The 24,238-nt window shown below is 37.6% G+C and overlaps 2 protein-coding genes and 2 long non-coding RNA genes across 6 annotated transcripts; all 4 read right to left on the bottom strand.

The window, feature by feature from the left end:
- Nucleotides 1-5,723: 5,723 nt before the first annotated feature.
- fibpb (fibroblast growth factor (acidic) intracellular binding protein b) lies at nucleotides 5,724-13,134 on the bottom strand. Of its 2 annotated transcripts, none has more exons than XM_052537039.1 (11): nucleotides 12,834-13,134; nucleotides 10,787-10,901; nucleotides 10,513-10,561; nucleotides 9,940-10,152; nucleotides 9,708-9,830; nucleotides 9,504-9,620; nucleotides 8,710-8,829; nucleotides 8,501-8,620; nucleotides 8,288-8,414; nucleotides 7,990-8,185; nucleotides 5,724-6,628 (listed from the first exon to the last, which is right to left on the bottom strand). In XM_052537039.1, the coding sequence occupies exons 2-11, from the start codon at nucleotides 10,874-10,876 to the stop codon at nucleotides 6,467-6,469; spliced, it is 1,317 nt and encodes a 438-aa protein (XP_052392999.1). In that variant the 5' UTR covers nucleotides 10,877-10,901; nucleotides 12,834-13,134; the 3' UTR covers nucleotides 5,724-6,466. The 2 variants fall into 2 exon arrangements, with proteins under 2 accessions (XP_052392999.1, XP_052392998.1); XM_052537038.1 differs by having other exon boundaries at nucleotides 10,787-10,916; nucleotides 12,834-13,122.
- A 4,980-nt stretch (nucleotides 13,135-18,114) lies between these two features.
- Nucleotides 18,115-19,964, bottom strand: LOC127941712 (uncharacterized). The gene is made up of 2 exons (XR_008149137.1): nucleotides 19,723-19,964; nucleotides 18,115-18,466 (listed from the first exon to the last, which is right to left on the bottom strand). It is a non-coding gene; the product is annotated as an uncharacterized LOC127941712 (long non-coding RNA).
- A 12-nt stretch (nucleotides 19,965-19,976) lies between these two features.
- LOC127941711 (uncharacterized) lies at nucleotides 19,977-20,825 on the bottom strand. The gene is made up of 3 exons (XR_008149136.1): nucleotides 20,539-20,825; nucleotides 20,158-20,245; nucleotides 19,977-20,066 (listed from the first exon to the last, which is right to left on the bottom strand). It is a non-coding gene; the product is annotated as an uncharacterized LOC127941711 (long non-coding RNA).
- Nucleotides 20,826-21,652: 827 nt separating this feature from the next.
- On the bottom strand, nucleotides 21,653-24,067 carry LOC127941705 (protein c-Fos-like). Of its 2 annotated transcripts, none has more exons than XM_052537062.1 (4): nucleotides 22,975-24,067; nucleotides 22,584-22,817; nucleotides 22,114-22,221; nucleotides 21,653-22,037 (listed from the first exon to the last, which is right to left on the bottom strand). In XM_052537062.1, the coding sequence occupies exons 1-4, from the start codon at nucleotides 23,068-23,070 to the stop codon at nucleotides 21,900-21,902; spliced, it is 576 nt and encodes a 191-aa protein (XP_052393022.1). In that variant the 5' UTR covers nucleotides 23,071-24,067; the 3' UTR covers nucleotides 21,653-21,899. The 2 variants fall into 2 exon arrangements, with proteins under 2 accessions (XP_052393022.1, XP_052393021.1); XM_052537061.1 differs by having other exon boundaries at nucleotides 21,653-22,040.
- Between the last annotated feature and the right edge of the window lie 171 nt (nucleotides 24,068-24,238).

The raw sequence follows: 24,238 nt of genomic DNA on the forward strand, positions 1-24,238 counted from the left end.
AAAGCCTATGTCTTAAAGTCTTAGAAAGCCGAAGAATGTCAAATATTACAGCAGCATCTGATACGCTTGTCAGTGTGTTCAGCTACTCTTATCACACCTACATCCATCTGCTGCACTGCCCACAAGCCCTCTGTGCCAACACTGACCATCAATGAGTTCATCGTTTCCCTGCTGGAGCTACACTAGGCTAAATTCACACTTATCATTTGACAATACACTACATGCCGTTATAATTAACACACAGATCCTTTCACACACATAGCAGTTATAAATCAGACGCTGACTCAAACAAAACGTCCTACTCGTTTCGCCATTGTTCTAAATCAAGTGAGATGACCAGTCCATTGATGAAATGATGTTAATGAATGTCCTGCAAAAACACAAGCCATTTTGGTACACTCTGTACTGATACTGACTATAGTAACAGTTAACCAAGAGAGGGCGCCATTTAGCTACATTGCATTATGTTGTTTGTTAACAGATGTGAAGCAATAAAGCACTCTTGAGAATGGCAGTCTGTGTGAGAAGTGCAGTCAAAACATGGTACCAGGAGTTAACTCGTAAAAAATGAGTGAAATGAATAATATACGCCCACCGGACGAGTTGAAGTTGACGGGTAACGTCCATGCGAACTGGAAAGCCTTTAGACAGAGTTTTGAGCTTTATTTGTTAGCTATTGGACTCGATGAAAGAAACGATCGACGGAAGATAGCTTTGCTGCTAACTGTAGCTGGTCGGGCTGCATTAGATGTGTACAACACGTTTGTCTTTTCGGAGGAGGAAAGAGACACACTGCCCGCAGTACTGAGCAAGTTTGAAGATTACTGCACGCCGAGGAAGAACGAAACATATGAACGGTATGTCTTCAGGAACAGAATGCAAAAAGAGACTGAATCAATAGAACAGTATGTGACAGACTTGCGCCTTAAGAGTCAATCCTGCAATTTCGGCACACTGTGCAATTCAATGATACGAGATCAAATTGTAATAGGAGTGCAAGACAAAAGAGTAAGGATGCTGTTACTAAAAGAAACAGAACTTACCATTGAAAAGGCAGTTGGGATATGTCAAGCTGCAGAAAGTGCAAAGATACAACTGAAGTCGTTTGAAAACGAAAGTGAAATTGCTGCTGTTGATACAGTGCAAAAGCAAAAGAAAAGATTTGATAAGCGACAAACACAGAAATACAAAGTGAAACCTCAGGGCAGAGACTGTCAGAGATGTGGAGGTAAACATGCTCCAAAAGAATGTCCAGCTTATGGCAAAGAATGTCGAAAGTGTGGAGGAAAAAATCACTTTGCAAGGTCCTGTCTCACAAAGAAAAAAGTGCATACAGTCGGACAGAAACAAGAGGAAAGTGATAGTGAGGACGAAGAACCACTGTATGTTGATGCAGCAATCCTGTCTGATAAGGACTGTAGCAATGATGAATGGATAGCACCTTTGATGGTGGATGGTGTGACGGTGCCAATGAAAATTGACACAGGTGCACAAGTAAATGTCATGCCGAGGAAATATTATAACAGGATGAACAAAAAGCCAAAAGTGAGACCCAAAAAATTGGACTTGAGAGCATTTAACGATCAGCCGATTCCACATATGGGTGTTTTCAGAGCGAGTCTTTCAGGAGAAGGACGCACCATAAATGCACTGTTTGTTCTGGTGGAGGAGGACAGGCAGCCGATTTTAGGTCTGAAAGCAAGTGAAGGACTTGGGCTTATAAAGAGGGTCCATGTCATTGATAGCGCTCTAGTGACCACTAGAGGCGCGGCACATAGCAAAAGAAAGGAGATATGTGCAGATTCTACCTCAGAGATAGTGAGAGAGTACAAAGATGTATTCCAGGGTATCGGTTGCTTACCTAATCAGTACAAAATTCGGCTGAAGGAAAATGCAGAACCAGTTATCCATGCAGCAAGAAAAGTGCCAATAGCCCTGAAAGAAAGACTGAGAAAAGAACTGAATACCTTGATAGACAAAGGGATTGTAAGAAAAGTAGAAGAACCTACTGACTGGGTAAATTCTCTTGTCATTGTGGAAAAAAAGAATGGTGATCTGAGACTTTGTATCGATCCAAGAGATCTGAATAAATGGATCAAAAGAGAGCACTATAAGTTGCCAACTAAATCAGACATCACAAGCACAATGGCTGGAGCACAGCTCTTTTCCAAGCTGGATGCATCATCAGGGTTCTACCAAGTTAAACTGGATGAGGAAAGTGCAACACTGTGCACATTTAACACTCCCTTTGGTAGACATTGTTTCCTACGTATGCCTTTTGGAATTGCCTCAGCACCAGAGGTTTTTCATAGAATTGTGCAGCAAATATTCGATGGAATGGAAGGTGTGGGAGTTTTCCTGGATGATGTAGTCGTATGGGGTGCTACAAGGGCAGAACATGACGAGCGACTGAGAAAGGTGATGGCACAAGCACGAAAAACAGGAATGAAACTGAACAAACAAAAGTGTCAGTTTGGGGTGAGAGACATTACTTACCTAGGAGACAGACTATCTGCTGCTGGGATACAACCAGACCCCGAAAAAGTAAAGGCTATAAAAGAAATGCCACAACCCAAAGACAAGACTGAGCTGCAACGTGCATTAGGCTTAGTCAATTATGTGGGAAGATTTATTCCAAATCTGTCGGCCAACACAAAGACATTGCGAAGTTTGCTGGAAAGTGGAACTGAGTGGCGGTGGGAGCATGAACATGTGACTGAATGGGACATGCTCAAGAACAGCCTAGTAAAAGAACCAGTGCTAAAATTTTTTGATCCTGAGCTTCCAGTGAAAGTATCTACAGATGCTTCAAAGGATGGACTTGGAGCAGTTCTGCTTCAGAAACATGACACAGCATGGTTTCCAGTGGCATATGCATCACGTACGATGACAGAGGCAGAAAGAAACTATGCACAAATTGAAAAAGAGACATTAGGAGCAGTTTTTGGATGTGAAAAATTCCATGAATACATTTATGGAAGAGAAGTGGTACTTGAAACTGATCATAAACCGCTAATAGCGATCTCAACAAAGGCACTAGGAGATGCTCCTCCTCGCATCCAACGGTTAATGCTCCGTCTCCAGAAATACAGCCTGACGTTCGAGTTCACACCAGGGAAGCACCTGGTAATGGCAGATGCACTCAGTAGAGCATCTTTGACCCATACAGGATCAAGTAACACAGAACATGAAGTGCAGGTTCATGTTGACTGCATTCAGAAACACATACCAGTGTCTGAGGAGAAATGGAGACAGATTGCTAAAGCAACGGCAGAGGACAGTGAGCTACAAGCTGTAATTGGAAAAATCCACATGCCAAATGACCAAAAGTTGTCAAATCCATATCAGAGCTTTAAAGAAGAGCTTTCAGTCGTGCAAGGGGTGCTCCTGAGAGGTAAACGGATTGTCATACCTAACTCCATGCGCTCACAAATGGCAAAACTCACGCATGAAGGGCACTTAGGCATTGAAAAATGCAAGAGACGTGCAAGAGTTTTGATGTACTGGCCACACATGAACAGGGACATAGAAGTACTGGTGCAGCACTGCGAGACATGTCAGCGGCACAGGTACCAGCAAGCAAAAGAACCCCTTATGGCCCATAATAAACCAGAGGAACCATGGAGAAAAGTCGGAACGGACTTATTTCACCTAGCAGGGAGAGACTACCTGGTCATCATGGACTATAAGTCAAATTACCCTGAACTGGCGATGCTGACTAACACAACAGCACAGCAGGTGATAAAACACACTAAAGCCATCTTTGCGCGACATGGAATTCCGGTGACCGTGGTGAGTGACAACGGACCACAGTTCAGTAGTCAGGACTACAGAGACTTTGCAGAGACTTATGGGTTTGAACATGTAACATCAAGTCCCCTGTACCCGCAGTCAAACGGCTTGGCTGAAAAAGGAGTACAGATTGTCAAGCGTCTTCTAAAGAAAGCTGCTGAAACTGGAGAGGATCCATATCTAGCACTGCTAAACTACAGAGCATCACCTCTTGAATGTGGACGGTCTCCAGGTGAAATTCTCATGAACAGGAAGCTGAGAACACGGCTACCCTCAGCAGAACACCTGCTTCAGAAAAGACATGGAGAGTATGCAAAGACAAACAGCCAGAGCAGAGCTTATGACAAGAATGCCAAACAGTTATGCCGACTGGAACAAAAGGACATGGTACGTGTCAGATGTGATGGAAAATGGGGACCGGTTGCAGAGGTTATCAAAGAGACTACACCAAGATCCTACGAGGTACTTACAGAGTATGGTAACACACTGCGAAGAAATCGTCGTCACCTGCTGAAAGTGCCAAGCACCTGTATGGAAAATACAGATACAGTAATTTCTGATGGACTGATAGAGCAAGCACAAGTAGAAAAAGACTCACCTAGCTCTACATCCATCACTGGGAACATTGCAGAACCCTTACCTTCCACTGAAGCAGGTGGGGGAAGACCACGTCGTCATGCAGTGAAACCAAAGAGACTGATAGAAGAGTGTTAAGTTATGTTGGTAAAACATAGTATTTACTATGTATTGTTGAATATGCAACAAGTTTTTTGCAGTTAATGTTTAATATACGGCAAGATAGTGTTGATTTTGATTTAATATATAATTTTTTTTTTCTTCTTCTTCTTTTGTTATAAGGAGAAAGTATTGTTAAGTTGTTGTTAAAAAAAAAAAAAAAAAAAAAAAAAAAAAAAAAAAAAAAAAAGGGAGATGTACTGATACTGACTATAGTAACAGTTAACCAAGAGAGGGCGCCATTTAGCTACATTGCATTATGTTGTTTGTTAACAGATGTGAAGCAATAAAGCACTCTTGAGAATGGCAGTCTGTGTGAGAAGTGCAGTCAAAACACACTCCAATTAGCATTTAAAGCTGCAGTAGGTAACTATATATATTTGTAAAAATATAGTTTTACATATTTGTTAAACCTGTCATTATGTCCTGACAGTAGAATACGAGACAGATAATCAGCGAAAACATCAAGCTCCTCTGGCTCCTCCCAGTGGTCCTATTGCCATTTGCAGAAATTCATCCGCTCCCGTTAAGAAACAACCAATCAGAGCTGCGGAGTAACCCAGTACCTTTGTGATTCTTCATAGACATAAACAGAGAGAAGTAGTTCCGGCTACGATGTTCTTCCGCAAGACGCAAGCAGTTCTGTTTATTAACCGCTAGAGCGTCAAAAGTTACCTACCGCAGCTTTAAAGGTAGCGATTTTCAGATTGTTGTCACTCTGTTACTTTTTATTCATTAACTTCTTCCTGTCCTTACTTATTGTCAGTGAAGTCAATTTTAAATGAGGTAAAAGAGGTCAATTTAAATCTACAGGACAACTTTAAAGCTTTCTAGATCTTCAAGTAAAGATGTAGGATTTCCAAAATGAAAAATGATTGTTATTAGTTACAGTAGCTCCAAGGTACAGTAGCCCTAAAATAACACAACCATAAAATTATATAAGTTTATTTTTGTCCACTTTTACCCTAAAACGAGACCGTAATAATGGTCCTTTCAGCTAATAGCAAAACAGGTAAAACTCAGCATGTGTTAAGACTGTCACCATGTGGAGACACCTGAGCAATACATTTCATTTGTACTTACTATAAACACTCATATTTTAACCAGATTATTAGCATCTACACCAAACTGGGTGTTTTTTAGCCTACAGACAAGAAAAGAAAAATAAAGAAGAAAAAGATCATCAGAAAAAGATGTGAAGGGAGGATTAGAATTGTTTTTCTTTAATGTATTACTTTTACACAGTTTTTTTTTTACTTTAACAATGAAATTCTGCAAAAAATAAAAGTAAAGAAAAAGATTTTTGTATAATTTTAATTCCGTAGTCTGAGTAAACAAGTAGAAGTACAGAATTCAATAAGCATCAGAGAATTTGCAACACTTGATGTAAAAAAAAACGTAAAATAAAAATGAGTTCTCATTTAAGGCTTATAGAAACCTGGATTTGTCTTTAGTGTGTTAGTGTTTTCTGAAATGACACAGTATTACACTACATAAATGCAATTACAAAAGTTCTTTGGAATGTGTATTGTATGTAGCTTAGATAATTAAAAAAAACAATTTTGTTTCGATAAATGGCGATTAAAATGAAATTCTATCCTGATGTTTTTTTCTGAAATATCTGCAGCAGATATGTGTGTGTTTATGGTGTGTGCTTGTACGCTGCATGTATGTGTGAGAATGAGTCCATGGTGACAAAGTGAGAGGAATGAATGTTCAGATGCTTTAGCGCTTCCCAGAATAGGCCTGCAGTCACCGGCCTGCAGTCAGCCTCAAAAAAAGATCATTTCACATCATTAAGGTGGTGATTTGTGGAAATATGTTGCCAATTTTATCACACAAAAGCAGAAATAGAATGAATAAAGATATTCTTGTATATACTGCATTGTATATACTGTATTCATACAGTGTTTTTCCTATGTTTGTCTCTCCATCTCTCTCAGAATGCATGAGGCCCAACATAAACAGAGAGACGCAGAACAGAGCTGGTCTGGTAGTTCACGAGAGGACTGACAGACACCATCTCCAGATCGATGACGTACTCCTTCGGTCCAGTCACTGCTTTGGCCAAAACCAACATAGCACTGATGTTGTTGATTTGCTGGGAACAAGAAATGAACAAAAATAAATGAGTCCAAAAGTATGAGACCACAATGCAATTCTGAGATTTAAACACAAACTAAAAGTTTTGGGAGTTTCAAAGCCTAAAATCTAGCTTCAAACAAAGAACTGGACATTTTAATGTGATAGTTCACCAGAAAATGACAGTTTGATGTTTATCTGCTTACCCCCAGAGCATCCAAGATGTAGGTGACTTTGTTCTTCAGCAGAACAAAAACCAAGATTTTTAACTCAAACCGTTTTAGTTTGTCAGTTGTATAATGTAAGTGGATGGGAATTCACAGCTAAAACATAAAAAACAAAACAAAAGAAACATACACAAACAAAACCAAATTAAACCCTGCAGCTTGTGGAGATATACTGATGTGTAAAGATACAAAGCAATCAGCCTGTGCAAGAAACTGAACAGTATTTATATTGTTTTTCTACGTCTGATTCATGCAATGTCCGGACTGTTAGAACTCTTAGAACTGTTAAGTTTCTTGGTCAGACCAATCGTTTTGTGTCTTTACACATCAATGTGTCGTTAGGAGCCGCAGGGTTTAATTTATTTTTGTTTGTGTATGTTTGAGTATTTTTTGTTTTTGTTTTATTGTATGTTATAGCTGTGATTCCCATCAACTTACATTATGAGACTGATAGATTGCAATGGATTGAGCTAAAAATCTTTGGTTTGTGTTCTACTGAAGAAACAGTCATCTTGGATGCTCTGCGGGTAAGCAGATAAACATCAAATTTTCATTTTGGGGTGAACTATCCCTTTAAGTAAGACAAAAATATTTGAGATTATGCACTTTTTTAAATCACTAACCAATATAAACAAATGTGTGATCAGGTTTTTGGGTCCATTATGTTTTCTTTAGAATGTATGCATTGATCTGAATTGATAGTAAAGACAAAATGTGTCTATTTCAAATAAAAATGTGAATTTCAAATTTTGGGCTTTCTTTTCATCAAATAATCTTAAATTCACAAATTTCACAGAATTTTCCACATGGCTTACACTCAATTATTATTATGAAAAAATTATTATTTTCATAATAATAATAATATGTGAAGATAATAATCAGAAATGTTTCTTGAGCACCAAATCAGCACATTCGAGTGATTTCTGAAGAATCATGTGACACTGAAGACATTTTACAATGTTACTGTTTTAATGTTTTTTTGATTAAATAAATGCCCTGGCGAGCATAACCGACTCCTTTCAAAAACATGACCCACATGAACGATTGTGTAATATAATAAAAAAGAATGCAATTTTCACCAGTATTTACTCTAGCGCACATTATGTAACATAAGAAGTTGTTGTGTGAAGGATGTTGTGTGTCTCTGACTAACCCGAATGTAGAAGTCATCATTGTCATCTCCAGAACGAATGCGGAAGGAGTTGTAGGCTCCAGGATAGACGCCGGTGGCCTGGATCTGGAAGATGTCAGAGGGAACCGAGCGTTCGGAGGTGATGCTCATGTATCGATGCACAATGGAGAAAGGCAGGTCACGACACTCTGGCTTCACCGCTGGACATATACAACGACTGGACAGAAAGAAAGTGACATGAGGAAAAAGGGAGAGGGGTGTTAAATACGATAAATTGCCAAAATATGATTTTGCCTCTGCGCAAATCGAAAGGGCTCACTTCTCTGAGACCTGGACATAAGGGTCCTGGCAGCGGTTGGAGTTGACACATTGATGTCCACCATGGACGTTCACACAGGCCTGTCCCTCTCCACACTGATGAGTGCCTGTCTCACACTCATTCACATCTACATACAGAATTATGACAAACTCAGACCAAGTGAAATGTGATTGTAAGAGTCAAGAGTAAAAAACAGGGATTTTTTTTCAATACCCTGGCAGAGCCGTGTTCCAACTAGCTCGTAACCTTCTGGACAAACACAGGAGAATCTTCCCGGCTCGTTCACACACTGAAACTGGCAAAGGAAACTGGAATAGCTGCACTCATCAATATCTGGGAGGAGAGAAAGAAAACCAATTACAGCCCATTCAGCCCATCATCAATTGGTCAAAAATGATTTGGGTGAAGTCTTATGCACTAACCATTGCATGAGAAGCCATCAGGTCCCAGGTCATAGCCTTGATCACAGCGACACAGAAATGTACCATAACTGTTGTAACATCTTTGTTGACAGGGTGCTCCCATCTCACACTCATTTACATCTGATGACAAAGAACAGAGATTTTAGAAGCTTGTGTACTCAAAAATGTTTTGCATGTGCAGTGTTTTTGGGAAGGTTAGTTTATAGTGATACAAATAAAACATTATATATATGTTCTCTTTAGGTTACAAAAAAAAAAAAAAACTTGTTCATGGTTATAAAATAAACCCTAAAAATAAACATTAGAGAATGTTATGTTTAGTTTCTACAGAGCCCAGCACATGGCATGCAGGAAAAAGTAGGCTAAATTGTGCACAATTTACTATTTCATTCCCTCGAGTTATAAATAGTCCGCACGATTTACTAATTTGTTCCCTTGTTTTGCTAAATTGTGTACACGATTTATAAATCAAGAGAACAAATTAGTAAATTTTGCTGACGATTTAGCAAACTGAGGAAACAAAATAATAATCATGTGCACGTTTTAGTACATTGAGGGAATGAATTAGTAAATTGTGCGCACAATTTACTTATTTTTTTCTTGCATGTCATGTGCGGGGGCTCTGTAAGTTTCTCTTTAGCTTGTCAAAACAAATTAAAAAAAATAATAATCCAACAACATCACCAACAAATTTTTATGTTTGAGTTTTGATTAACCGGTCCAAACTACAGTAATTACATTACTGTGTAAGCAAATTTTGTTTGCTGGAAAATGTATCTGCTTTAAGGACTTACCAACACAGGATCTGTTGTTTCCCGCCAATTGGAAGCCAGGCTCACATTCACAAGAGAAAGATCCTGGCACATTCACGCAGCGATGCTGACAATACCTGTACCTGCACTCGTCGATATCTAACAGATGAGAGGAGATACTCACTACAGAAAAGATGCATCCGTATCTTAAAGACAGATGTTAAGACACATCGGTTCTTCTCTTACCCATACACTCTATGCCAATCTTGCTGTAGCCGTCAGGGCACTGACATGTGTAGGTGCCCACGGTGTTGATGCATTCCTGGCTGGGCTGACAGTCATGCAAGTCCAATTCACACTCATCAATGTCTGTCCAAAGCATAATGAAGAGCTTCAGGACATCACACTCACACACACACACACACAATATAAAACCTTATCAACAGGCTTTCCCTACATTTGCCCTTAAATAACTCACCCACACAGGACTCTCCTTGGGCCCTGTAGCCTACAGGACAGGGGTTAAAGGCCTCGTTACTCTCCACAGGCACACTGGGCTCTGATTGGCTGGAGGGCTCAGGTGCAGTGATCACGGAGGCAGAGCGAGGAAGGCACAGGTAACCACCATAGTGATTAAAGCATTTCATCTCTCCCTGACAAGCCTGCTGTATAGTCTCACACTCGTTTATGTCTAAGTAAAATAGAGAACAGAATTTAGGTTTACAAGTCATCTGTATGTCCTTTTTATTTATTTAGGTTTTATTAAATACTAGACACATGAAACAAATATACATCCTTTAAAAACAACACGAGATAAGAAACAGAAAAAAAGAACAGCAGCTCATTTACATTTAAACGTGTTTAAACTGGGACAGAAAGTATATTAACATCAAACCAAAAATAGAGATAAAATACATAATCCACATAATTTAGCCATGCATTTATATGAATTGCATGCATGGTTTTGCATGTGACATTTAACCAACAAGAAGAAATGCATCACTTTCTCATCATCTCTCTCTCTTTCTCTGGCACATGACCTTCCACCCACCTCGACAGAGTTGAGTCTGCACGTCCCACTCATAGCCATCTGTACACTCCTGGCAGAGAAAACACACTTTATTATGTGTTATCTTTAATCATTAGCAGTTACACTAAAACACTTATATTGACAGGAACCTGACGTTTAATGCAAACTGATGCCTGATACTATACAGTATATATTTGGTGAATTAAGCAGCAAGGCAGACAAGTAAATGTTCAAGCATGAATGAAGACTGAAGAGGAAGAGAGAAGAACAGGGAGAAATTGTCACATTTCCTTACTGTGTAAGAGTCCCGTTCAGCAGGAGACTGACAGATTGTAGCAGGAAGAACAACCAGACCCACGCAAAGTAGCACATATGTGGCCTTCATAGTTACAGGGTACAGGACATTCACCCTGCCACACACACAGCTGGATGGATGAACAAATGTATAGTTGTCGTTAAAGCACACTCTCACACCAAAGAGAACAATGAGAGAGAGAACAGACGTGCAAATGGGTCTGTTCAGTCCCCTTCGTCTCCTCTATGAAAATAAGGAGGGGGCAGCAGACAGGTGGGGGTGAGACCTTGTAAAAATAGAACAACAAAGGTAACTGCAAATAAACGTGCTAACAGGAATAGTACACAAATGCACATTTGGAAGCAGTGACAGTGCCCCGTTGAAAAGGCCAGCATTACTCATCACCTTCATATGTTTGGTTTTGGATATTGGTGTGCTGGTGTCGTCACTAGGATTATAACTATTTTTTAATTTTGTTTCATCTATTTGCCATATAACAACTTCATTTTTTATTTAACTTGATGTACTACTAACTAAACCAATAAATATTAATGAATACTAGATGTATGACTAATTCAAAACATTAATAAAAACTATATATCATTGATACTATACACAGATCTAGGTCAATTTTAATTTATTAATGTAATTTTAATGTAATTTTGTCTAATACTCAATTCATGCTTACTAATGATACATTAATTAATGTATGTAAAAAAAAAAAAAAAAAAAAAACTTTTCCAGCATAAACCTGCCTGAACCATCATGGAAATGCACTCTTTTTATCAGAGTGAGATTAGGTTTACATTAATATGGTTATAATTTTTCAACATATATTACTCCATGGCATATATGATAAGTGTTAAATGTAAGTTTGGGATTCTGTGCAGTGAATTTGATCTTGCCATCTAAGCAGTTCTTGGAAACAAGGCAAGTTGGTGCATATAATCAGATATTGCATGACGGATTTTCCATTCCTCACATTCAGCGATCTGGAGATAGTTATTCACACCTACTACCTCCATCCTTTCCTGACTACTGACTACACTGTACACACACACACAAAGTAACATTTAAATTAACTGGCTTAGGTCATGTAAAATACAATATATTTAACATCACATAATCAACTCAATTCACAGTTTATACAAACTAATAAAATTATGGGTTAAATCTGGATAAAAATAGCTCTTTGAGGTAATCATTTCAAGTTACAACTTTTTACAGTGTAGCATGAGACTTTATACTGTCCATAATGCTGCTGCTAGAACAGTATTTAACCTGTTCTGGCCTCTCTTTCCTACAGTTAAGAATTTATTTTAAGACCTCATTATTTGTTTTTATAGCTGTAAAACAAATCATAGACCTCCTCAGCCCTCATTATCGCTCCTGGACTCTCATTAAATCTACTTCTGCCTACACTCACATTTCAAGATTAAAGATGATCTTACTCTATAGTTTTGAGAGGTTATTTTAAGCTTTGTTCACTTTTATGGTTAAATGCATGATACCGTTTTAATTGCTCTTGTACATCACTTGTTGTTTTTAGATGTCCTCTGTAAATACACTGACATGACTTAGTACTGATTTCTAGGGACTTTCTCTACTGTTTGTTCTGGAGCAGCAGAGTTGGCCTGTGTAAGAGACAAATACATGGGCCAGTATCTGAACTGTATCCTCTACAGGATATGACACAAGCAATTCCATGAACTCAGATTCGTCCAAAAAACAAGTCATGTCTGTAGTCATTAACTACAACTGTATTCAATTCAAACTGAACGATTCTGTAACATCTAAGCATGATTAGAAAGCATCGACTAAATTTCTGTCATTCATTTCATGACAGTGAGCTTTAAAGGAAGGAAACTGAAGGAAACAGTGAGCTTTAAATCCTGGAATGACAAATGTTAAATTTCTCATGCACGCTTTATCAAATGTCTTTCTCTCCAAGTATGCTTAAATGATCTCACTTGGCTTATGTATTGCTATGCTCAATTTTACAAACTGCAAATGCCCAGGAGTCAAATACAGATGGTTTGAAACTCACTTTCTGAAGTCTGTCCAGCAGAAGTTGTTTCGTTCTTCTGTCTCTGTGCCTATTGATTTCTCTCTCCCTCTGCGTTTAGAAGACTGCTTTTAGAGCTCTGTGACAGCAGACAGGACCTGGGCAGTGATGGCTGTTTGAAAGTGTATTGCAAATGTGAGGAAAAGGTGCAATGCTATAGAAAGGAGATTAGGACAGCCCACTTTTTTCCCTCCACCTACTCCTGAACGACCCATGCATCTCAGCCACCCTTCACCCTCCTGCCTTGTTTTTCCTCCAGGCCCCAAGGATTCAAATTCATAGTTTCCTGACCAAATCCCAAATCCATCACTCACAGAAGGAAAAAAAACCCTCAAATGATCCATCTGGGTTATATTAGGCAAAACCTGTGCAATTCATAGGCCTTAATTACTTCCCATTTTTAATACACTTTGCCTTATTAACTTTCATCCTGGCAGAGCTTGCTTGTATCTGACACTGCTGGATATTTACTGGGGGATGTCGAAAAGGAATGCAGACACAAATTAACAGGGTAAAAAAGGAGGGAAGGCCTCCCAATTTAACTGTAAAACACTACCCGGTGCCAGGGACATCATGCGTCTTCATTACACAAAGGTTTGAGCACCATTAAGACAATGGCTTTGATGGAAACGACAGAGATAGCCTACTTTCAGAAACAGCAGGGAAAGTTCCCATGAGGACTCTTCTGCAGAAATTCTGAGGACTTTTCCATGACCATTTGTAGGGGGTGACAGCTGTCTTAGGTCTGGCCTTTTATAAGGTAGTAAAAGTGTCTCCTCATCTATCCACTTCAGAGCTGACCAGCCAACTGTAGCCCCCTGCTGCTGACCCACACCCGCTGAGCTCACAAACACGTCGCTGCTTCACTGCGGGAAAACACTGAAGCACACTTTGAGATAATTACCCTCCTATACACTCTTGAAAATAAAGGTTTCAAAAGTGGGTTTTCACAGCAATGCCATAGAAGAACTTTTGCTGGGTTCCCCCAAAGAACCTTTCAGTGAACAGTTCTTAAAGGAATAGTTCACCCAAAAATTGAAAATGGATCCTCTGCAGTGAATGGCTGCCATCAGAATGAGAGTCCAAACAGCTGATAAACACATCACAATAATGCACAAAACAGTAGTCTATCAATTCATGTCTTGTAAAGCGAAAAACGACGTTTTTTTAATAGTAAATCCCTTAAGATGTTGTAAACTTCAAATTGTGTTCAAAAATCCTCTATTAAACTGCTTTTCTAAGGAAAAATCTGAATCCCATCTGAATCAGGAGAGAAATATGCACAGATCAAGCACTGTTTATGAGTGAAAACAGTCTAAAACAAATACGTCAGTGGATCTGATGTGAGAGAACAGGGGATGGACTTTTTCACTGGAGCAAGTGTTATTATGGATTATAGACTTCTCATGTGGATTACTGGTGGATTACTGTTTTCCGACGGCACCCATTCACTGTAGAAAGTCCACTGCTGATCGAGTGATGCAATGCTACACTCAAATTTCAAATCTGAACAGGTGTAGAAATACGTTCAGATGTAGAAACAAATTCATCTACATCTAGAATGGCCTGAAGGTAAGTATATTTTCAGCACACTTTTATTTTTGGGTGAAAAATTCCTTTAAAAGAACCATTTCTTAGTGTGAAGAACATTTTAATAATTTATGGAAACTTTTTTTCACTATAAGGAACCTTAAGTGCAATGGAGAGGTTCCATGGATGCTAAAGGTTCTTCATGGATCCATAAATGCCAATAAAAAACTTTTTTTATTGCCCTGAATATTAAGTTAGTAAGGAAATTCCTAACGAGCACTTTTACAAACAACAATTAAGGCCGATTTGTAGATTACACTTTTTTTCTCTTTTTTTTTTTTTTTTTTTTACTCATGTTAACCCAAATGTACAAGAATACTGTAGGAGCTGAGGTATCAACATTTACAAACAAGAGGGCGACTAGCTTTTTTAAGGTTTGAAGAAAAATTTTGTCAATCTAATTGGGAACATGTTCTAGTCATGGTACATTTTCAAGATGCAGCTTTGATGACATCCATGTATCTGTCCCATATTACTTGATGCCTGTGGATAAAAAAACCTGTCATTCATTAATCAAATGTTTTTTGTAGTTGTTGTTTAGAATGAGAAAGAGAACACAACCACACATAAATGCATATATATTAACCTGAAAGCCTCAAGCATGTGTACAGAGCTGATGTAGTGCTTGAGGAAAAGTCTGAGGTCTCCGATTGTCCATTTATCTGACCGGCATGGTTCAATGAACTGAAAGAAGACCCGATAATCATTCTGTCACACTTGACCTGGGACTATTCAGAGATCACCTCATGGTATGCAGTTTATCTACAGTGACAGTGCATTACCTTCTCCAGAAGGTTGATGAACAGATCTCGGAAATCTTTGGTGTGTGTATGTGAGTTTTGGGAACCACCAGTCATGATCTGACTGGTGGAATATCATGCAATAGTAATTGCATGATATTCCACTGCTGCTGTAGTAATGTACTGCATTTTTAAAGGGTTAGTTCACCCAAAAATGAAAATAATGTCATTAATAACTCACCCTCATGTCGTTCCAAACCCGTAAGACCTCTTCAGAACACAGTTTAAGATATTTTAGATTTAGTCCGAGAGCTCTCAGTCCCTCCATTCAAAATGTATGTAAGGTATACTGTCCATGTCCAGAAAGGAAATAAAAACATCATCAAAGTAGTCCATGTGAAATCAGAGGGTCAGATATATTTTTTTTTATTGAAGCATCGAAAATACATTTTGGTCCAAAAAGAAAAAAAGAAAACTTTATTCAGCATTGTCTTCTCTTCCGTGTCTGTTGTGAGTGCATTCAAAACACTTCAGTTTAGTGATATCCGGTTCGCGAACGAATCACTCGATGTAACCGGATCTTTTTGAACCAGTTCACCAAATGGAACTTGTCATGATTCTGCCTTCATGTCCTGACTTTCCTCTAGTCTTGAGGCAGGATCATGACAGACCCGTGTTTTGTGTACAAGCACATGGCCTTGTCTTTGGGCCATGTGCTTGTGTTGTCTCGTTCCCTTGCCCCGCCCCTCTTGTTATTCTAGTTGTCGTGATTGCCTTACCTGTGCCACCTGTTGTGTCTTGATTAGTTTTCCTATTTATATCCCCTAGTGTGCTCTGTCTTTTGTCGGTTCATTGTTTCTATATATGTTTCTACATGGTTCCTGTGATTGTTAGCTTGTGAGATATTGTATCATTGTTACCCCTAGAAGAAGTCGTTGTGTTACCCGTGAGTGTTTTGTTTGTAGTTAGTGTTCTAGTGTTTAGAGTCGTTGTTTATCGTGTCAACCCAGTCTTGTTTAGTTATTTAGTCTCTGCCTTAGTCATTGTTTTCCCCCTCGTGGGTTTTGTTTTCCCCTTTTTGTCTTGAATAAACCGTTTTGTTGTACTTCCTGTCTGCGATTTGAGTTCATCCCTACCCTCCACATGACAGAACTGAATCGTTTTAAATGGTTCGTGTCTCCAATACGCATTAATCCACAAATGACTTAAGCTGTTAACTTTTTTTAATGTGGCAGACACTACCTCTGAGAGAACTGAAGATGAACACAGAGCCGCGCCAGATAACGAACAAACGAGTGACTCGTTCTCGAGTCAAGAACCGGTTGCATCGGTTTTCGGATCACCAGTACACTGAACCGAGAACCGTTTCTGTCGGATGCGTCTGATTCGAGAACCGAGGAGCTGATGATACTGCGCATGCGTGATACAGCACGAAGCAGACTGACACACTGAACTGACTTTTTTCCGATACTGATTTCTAATTTTTTTTTTTAAACTACAAACAAGAAATAAGGAAAGTATGCATAAACAAGATGTTTATTTGGTATTTAATAGGCCAAACTGGCTTTTAGCTGTTGGAAACAACTGTAACCATCTGAAATTAACGGCAGTAACTGCGCAGTAAGTAGCTTAAATTCAATACAAACATAGATGGTACAGACATCAGCATTTAGCTTTTGTATTTGACTTGGGTTGAAACTACATAGAACTGTGAAATTAAAGACAATAACTGCATAGTTCTACAAGCCAAACAACACAATCAACACAATGTTTCTTAATCAGCATTCAGTATTTTAGTTTTTAAATTTGGTTTTAAATTAATGCTTTACCAATGAGAATAAAAAAAGTATGCTATATAAATAAATTATTTCAAAATGTTAAAATCAAATAATGTTGGTGCGAATAAAACAAAGATGCAAAGAATTTAAAGAAATTTTAAAAAATCTATATTTTTTTTTACTTGAGCCAATGAAAAATAACTATTTGCTCAACTTAAAAAATATAGATGTGAATCATTACCCTAAATTTTTTTCATTGGATGAATGAAACACTTTTTTTTCAGTGTGCTACACCAGGTGATTTTTAAATCAAATTAAGTTGATGTATTTTTAAGGTAAAAGAAAAATAATAATCCTATAGAGAACTGATGTTTACTTCTGGCTTTTCAAACGTGTTTGCAAGTTATACTTGAAAAAAAGCTTTTCAGTTTTGTCACAGTTATGCGGTTTAGTTTTTCTGTTTTTGGTTGCACTTTATTTTACACTTATAGTGTACTTACAGTGTATTTATCTAAGTAAGTTCTGGTGATTCAAGGTAACTACACGGGTTAGGTTTAGGGTAGGTTCAGGGTCAGTACCTAGTTGTTACATGGTTATTGTAATTACTATAATAAGTACATAGCATGTACATGGGGAACAGGACTGTAAAATAAAGTGCTACCATGTTCTTATTACCTTTCTGTACATGGACAGTATACCGTACATACATTTTCAATGGAGGGACTGAGAGCTCTCGGACTAAATCTAAAATATCTTAAACTGTGTTCCGAAGATAAACGGAGGTCTTACTGGTTTGGAACGACATGAGGGTGAGTTATTAATGACATCATTTTCATTTCTGGGTGAACTAACCCTTTAAGGTGAACATCTTACCAGCTGCCCCCACGGTCCAGTAGCTGATGAGCTGACCAGCACAAAAGGCAAAGTCCTGGAAAGACAAGTATTGTAGCTTTCTCTTCCCTGTCTCAAAACGGCTGTTAGCAAAGAACAAAATGGCAGCATAGTCCCTGCAGAGAGACATGGCTGAGTCAGTGAGAGGACAGCAGAGAGTGTGAAAAGCGTGCCAGGAACAGAAGAGAGTGTATGAGGAGAAAGATGAATGGAGGAGAGAGATCAAGCAAAACAGTAAGAAGATGAACACAGCAGAAACATAAGTTTTAATTTAAGTAAGTTTAATTATAACTAAGCTGGTTGCATTAAGTCACAATAGCACATTTACAGTACTGAAGAGCCTAACCTCATATAAATCATCTTTATTACAAGAACAGGTATGAAATATTATGATTGGCTCAGATTTACATCCAATGAACTGGAAAGTTAGAAATAGTCACAGTTTCAACAGGTGGGACAGCTGCTCTTTACCACTAGCAATATGCTTCATTTGACCACATGTGTGAAAGTCTCACCTTGCCAGAACATCAGACAGGAGAAAATTACGCTGTATGTTCTCCACCAGGGGGCCTTTTAGCTCTTCCACCACTTTAAACACACGCTTGAAATTGTCAAACTGAGAAAATGGTAGAGAAGTTAAAACAGAGGGAGGGAGGTTAAACATTTCGGTAATGATTAATTAAACTGTGGCACTAATATGAATTAATGCATGCTTAACTAATGCATAGAAAATCAAATGTTAATGTATAATTTATATATATATAATATAAATATAATTTATTAATAATTACTGCAGTTGCAACAAATAAACATTCTATATGATTCATAGATTAAGAAATCAATAAACTTCTCTTAGTTAAATGTGTTATAATGTTTTCATTCCTTAATAACATGCATGCATTTCAACTCCCAGTTGTCTGCTTTAATTAATCATTAGCCAATCATTTGCAAAAGTATCATGTTACGACTTCACTTGTTGAGGCACATAACTAACTAATTCAAAATCCATAACCACAATGACATATTACTTAACAATTAGTTAATAGTTATGTGCCTCAACAAGTAAAGTCATAACATAATGATACCTTTACTTTATATATTATATATGAACTGATGATTAACTGTGCATTAGTTAAGCATTATTTAATGCATATTCGGCACCCGTATTGTAAAGTGTTACCAAAATTTCCTTGATTATCATCTGGATTTTTAATGTATGAATGAATAAATATTCATCTAATTACAAAATTTAATAACACTATTATTTAACATTTAAAAGTAGTGTACACTGGCAACATTATGTAAATAAATAAGTGAATAAAATAACAAATAATATTTAAGATTTATAAATACTATATGCTGACAACATTTATTTATATAAATGTGAATATAGTAATAATCATCATTATTTCATATTTGTAAGTACTGTACACTGACAACATTTCTGTTATTAAATTAGTACTAAAATAATAAAAACAACTATTATAATTTAATATTTCTAAGTGTCGCACACGAACAACACATTTGTTAAGAAAATATGTGTGGAAAAAAAATCAAATAATAAGTATTATAATTTAATATTTCTAAGTATTGTCTATGGAAATTTAAATTAATAACATGTTAATAAATAAGTAATAACAACAATTTTATAATAACAATGAATTATTTTTATAATAACACTCACAATTATATAATATTTAAGTACTGTGCACTGACAATATATTTGGAAACAAATATAATAATAATTATTATTATTATTTATAAGGATTGTACTCTGACAACATTTCTGTAAAACAGCATTGCTGATCATGCAATATCATTCTTTCTTTGTGAGGCATTCAGAAATATGAGAGGTCAAAGTGTCTGCGGCACCTGTCGACAACAGCTTTTGAGTGCAATCCCAGTCTTAAAACTGATGTCTTCCAAGTCTTCTTTGGTCCCTTTGGAGAGTTTCTTACCCAGCACCTCCCTGGCAAACACACTATCAAACTCATAGTACCTAGAGGACAAATGTGGCAACAAACAAACAAGCTCAGCAAAACAGTGAAGATGCTCTCACTACTAAACCTAAAAAGCAACAACATTATAAAACATAATGCAACCTAGTACGGCCACAGACCGTGGTGTCACCGTGGTGTCACTGTGCAGAACTTCTGCATTGGCTTCACACTCCTACAAGGCACCTGCTTCCATCTGTATCTTCACTACATCTGAGACTATATCATTACCAAAAGTTTTAAACAAAAACAAACAAAAAAGCATGCACCAAGTGCAACTCATTCAACATTTAGAAAGCACTTTATTAACCTGTGTGTCCGTCCAACCACAGTTGGTACACGTCTTGATCCAGGACAGTAGTGTTCCCCACAAACACATCTAACTCCATAGACATTTTCTTAAAAAGCATAAAAATAATAATATTTAAAATTATGTATTAAAAACATGAATTGCTTTGTTGAAAATAATTTGCCATACATACAGTGGTCACAGCAGCTTTTGACAAACATAACTTTGATTTGCAACAACAAATGCAATCTTATAAAATGATAACTGTTGTGATAAACTGTTTATGAACTTCTAGGTGTTTTTACAAGATGTGCAGAGATTTAAAAAGCAAAACGATACACGAGAATCTGCTTATTCTGAGACGGATGACGTCAAAGTGATGATGAAAAGTGAAAACTTAACGTTTTATGTATGTTTTGCTTTGAAAAGCTCTCAGTCAGAGGAGCAGCTAGCTCTCGGCAGAACGCAGCAGAAAGTGGAGCCTGTATCTCTCTCTAGAACGCATCTGAAAGCTGAACTTATTGCGTAGATACACTTCCAAACGCGCAGGTGCAGATCTTTTATGCTGTAGCACGAAACAAATAATTCCAGGATTATCGATGAACGCTGACTGATACTGTAGTCAAAAAAGCTGTCAAACTCCTCAAAATCGCCTGGGTGCAGTTTCTGGTTTCACCACAGTCCACAGAGTGTTCATGCGGCGCTATTGAGTGTGTGACTGCCACCTGCTGGTAAGGAATAAACAAAGCACAAAGTTGAAACCAACACTAAATTGTATAAACTAATTGTGGAGAAAAACGCAAAAACTAATGCATACATTATTTTTATTTTGCGTAATGTTTCTGGATCTGACTTTACTCAAGCTAAACTTACAATTACAGACAAAGTGAACGTGTATTAAGGCATTTTAGGTAATTTAAATAATCTGTTTTAAAAATACACATACATTTGCTTGGGTATTGATTTCCTTCCTAAATATCATTCCAAGTTATTATTTGTTGTAATGTTAAAGTGGAGCATCTGTTGGTGTTGGAATAATTATATGATTCAGTGATTTATTTATTTTACTAATATATAAAATTGTGATCTTGTGAATGTAATTTATGGTATTTATGAAATATGATATAATTCACACATTTTTATTAGCTGTGTACTACTGTTCAAAAGTTTGGGGTGAAATGTGGAAAGATATGTAATTTAATTAAGCAAGGACTGATTCAGATAAATGACGTGTTGTTCCTTTAAATTTTCTGTTAATCAAAGAATGCAGAAAAATATGTAGCAACCCCCCACCCCACACAAACTAAATGTTTCTTGAGCCACAGTTTTGCAATCATTTCTGAAAAACACTGAAAACTGGAGAAATGGCTGTTGAAAATTCAACTTTGTACAGAAATAATTCTAAAAAAAATTTAAAAAGAAAACAATTAATTTAAATTGTAAAAATATTTCACAACATACTTGATTCTACAGCATTTGATATTAGCTAAATAATAAACAAATAATAGAGCTGGCACCCAACGAAGCTCCACACCTGTGGCTACACCAAAAACATTTGACAGAGTAACAAAGACATTTGAAATTGTGGTTTATTATGAAAACAAGTCAAACGAATTGTGCATGCAAGATAATAATCCTCAAGGTATCCCTGAAATACAATGAAACATTTTACTTACTATAGCAAATATAGGCTTATTATGTTATATAATTCACAGCTGATCTGAACCAGCAGACTCAGCACTAAACATGACCAGCATCAGTAATTATTCTGGGTTTGGGTCATTATTTAACTTGCAGATGGGCATGTGTGCCTCAAAAACCAACTCCAGCCTCTCTCTCTCTCTTTCAAGAGTAGCGATCTCTTCCTCTAGTTGTGTCTTCACATGTTCCAAATGCTCCGTCTCCTGGAAGAAAAAGCAAAAGCTCAGGACATAACGGCTAAACATGGTCTATAGCACAAATAAGTACTAATCTCACATTTTGTAATGTGTCTATAAGCATCCGACGACGGTCCCGACACCTGGCAGCTGCTACTCTGTTCCTTTCCCTGCGGATCCTTATCCTGTCAAGATCCTCAGAGGACATCTATAAAGGCCGAGGTGTTAGGTGTTAGCAAAGCAATTCCAAATTTTCATTTAAGAACCAAGCTTCAGTCTAAAAGAGTGATTGTGCTGCCATCTTATGGCTGATATCAAGAAAACATACTATGCAATTCTATCCGATTCCAAATATGCTGTTCCTGTTACTCATCAATTGGCACGAATGACAACATGATCCATCCGAGTCCCACACAAATACTACAGCACTGACTCACTCCTCATGCCGCTTTGTGATTCAGGTGTGAGTCATTTCACTCTTTTACCATACATGAATGAATCACCGGAACTTTGCTTTCACTACATTCTGCATTCTAAACGCTGAAAATATCGGAAGTATCAGAAACTTACATTTTTGTTATCATGTCCCACTGAACTGTCCCCCACTGCTCCATTCCAGGACGGGTCAGGACTGCACTGTGACAAACAGGGGCAGTTGGGCATGGTGGTGGGTCCGAATGAGGAAAATGCTCCCAAGGTGGCCTCTGAATGGGAAAATAAAGAGGACTGCAGAAGCCACTGAAGATCTGGACTAGATGTAATTACATCAAGATTTGGGCTGGATGTAGTGTCCTCGGTAAGATTCTGCAATAAATAAACTTGATATTAAATAATATTAACAAAAAAAATGGCAACATTTTTCTTCTTCAGAATACTGAACAATTAGTATCTGTCGTTGTGGTATTTCTTTGCTTTTGGAGACATACGAAAATATCTTGAAAATATTTTTTAAAAAGCTTACCGGAAGTGCGGTTGAATTCTCCGGGTCCACCCATGCTGGAGAAAACTGGGAGTCATGCAAACGATAATATGATTCTCTTCCTTCATTACGGTTCATTGTGATCAATATGTGATCCGTGTTTTTTCGAGTTCATATTATTTCTGTTTCTTAAGTTCGCTTAAACCCATCTCCCGTGCTGTCCATTGCAATAGTCCCCGAGGGGAAAAAGTCAGTAAAATAAAATGACAGAACTATGATAAATCCATCAGAACGAATGATGGAAAAATAAACCAAAGCACGTGCTACAACTTTTCTTCAAGTGTTTCAGCGCCTCCTCACACCCACACCCACACCCTCTCTCTCTCTCTCTCTCTCCTCCCCATCACTGGAGCATCTAAAAGAGTGGAGCATCTATCGTTTCCAATCTACCGCCTTTTCTCCTCCTTGGTCACTAGTGTGCCTCTAATGGCCACTACTTTTGAAGACAATAGCGCCAACTAACTGTCGCTGAAATTATATTCACTAGGAAAACCAGTAAGTTTAACACGTGGTTTGAGAGCTGGAGAAGCTTCACATGTTGAACTTCACTTACAGACCTCTTTTGCCAAGTGACGTGTAGGTTTGAAATGTATGAATAATCCAACCGTTGCAGAACTGGTACATCCGTGAATCACTGAACTGATACATGGCTCATTTTAAGGCTGGTCTGGACTGTCTTCAAGAACACATTAACACGTGAAAAGGAAAAAATAAAAAAGGGCATTCACTTTATTTTTAAAAAAGTATATTATATATAACTTTTATCAACCAAATAAATTATTTTCAGATAACCTTGACTGAACCTTAAAAATATCTTGACACACACACACACTGTTGAGAGACACAGAATCTAATCTTTCTCTAATTACTACTACCTCAAAAATGACATTTTAGAATTAGCAATGGAGGCATGTTATGAGGTTCATAACTTAGGTAATTAGTCCTACAAACGAGAAAAAAACCAGACAAATGTCTTGAAATACAACATCTAAAAACTAAATCTTGAGGTGTGGTAACTTTAGTATAAGCAGAATGATTGATTGATTATATCTGTTCCCTACCCAGTTGAATTATTATACAATAATGCACATTGAAGGTGTAACAGCCACCTCGTGTGGATTATTTTCTGAGTCAGACATCAATGCTGCTGAAAAAAAAAAATGCAAAGACAGAACTATAATTTAATTTTTAGTCAGACTTGTATGAGTAAGCCTGTGTCATAATTCAGAATAAGCTTGTCAGCACA

The sequence above is a fragment of the Carassius gibelio genome, chromosome A21 (assembly GCF_023724105.1).
Source record: "Carassius gibelio isolate Cgi1373 ecotype wild population from Czech Republic chromosome A21, carGib1.2-hapl.c, whole genome shotgun sequence".
NCBI lineage: Eukaryota > Metazoa > Chordata > Actinopteri > Cypriniformes > Cyprinidae > Carassius > Carassius gibelio.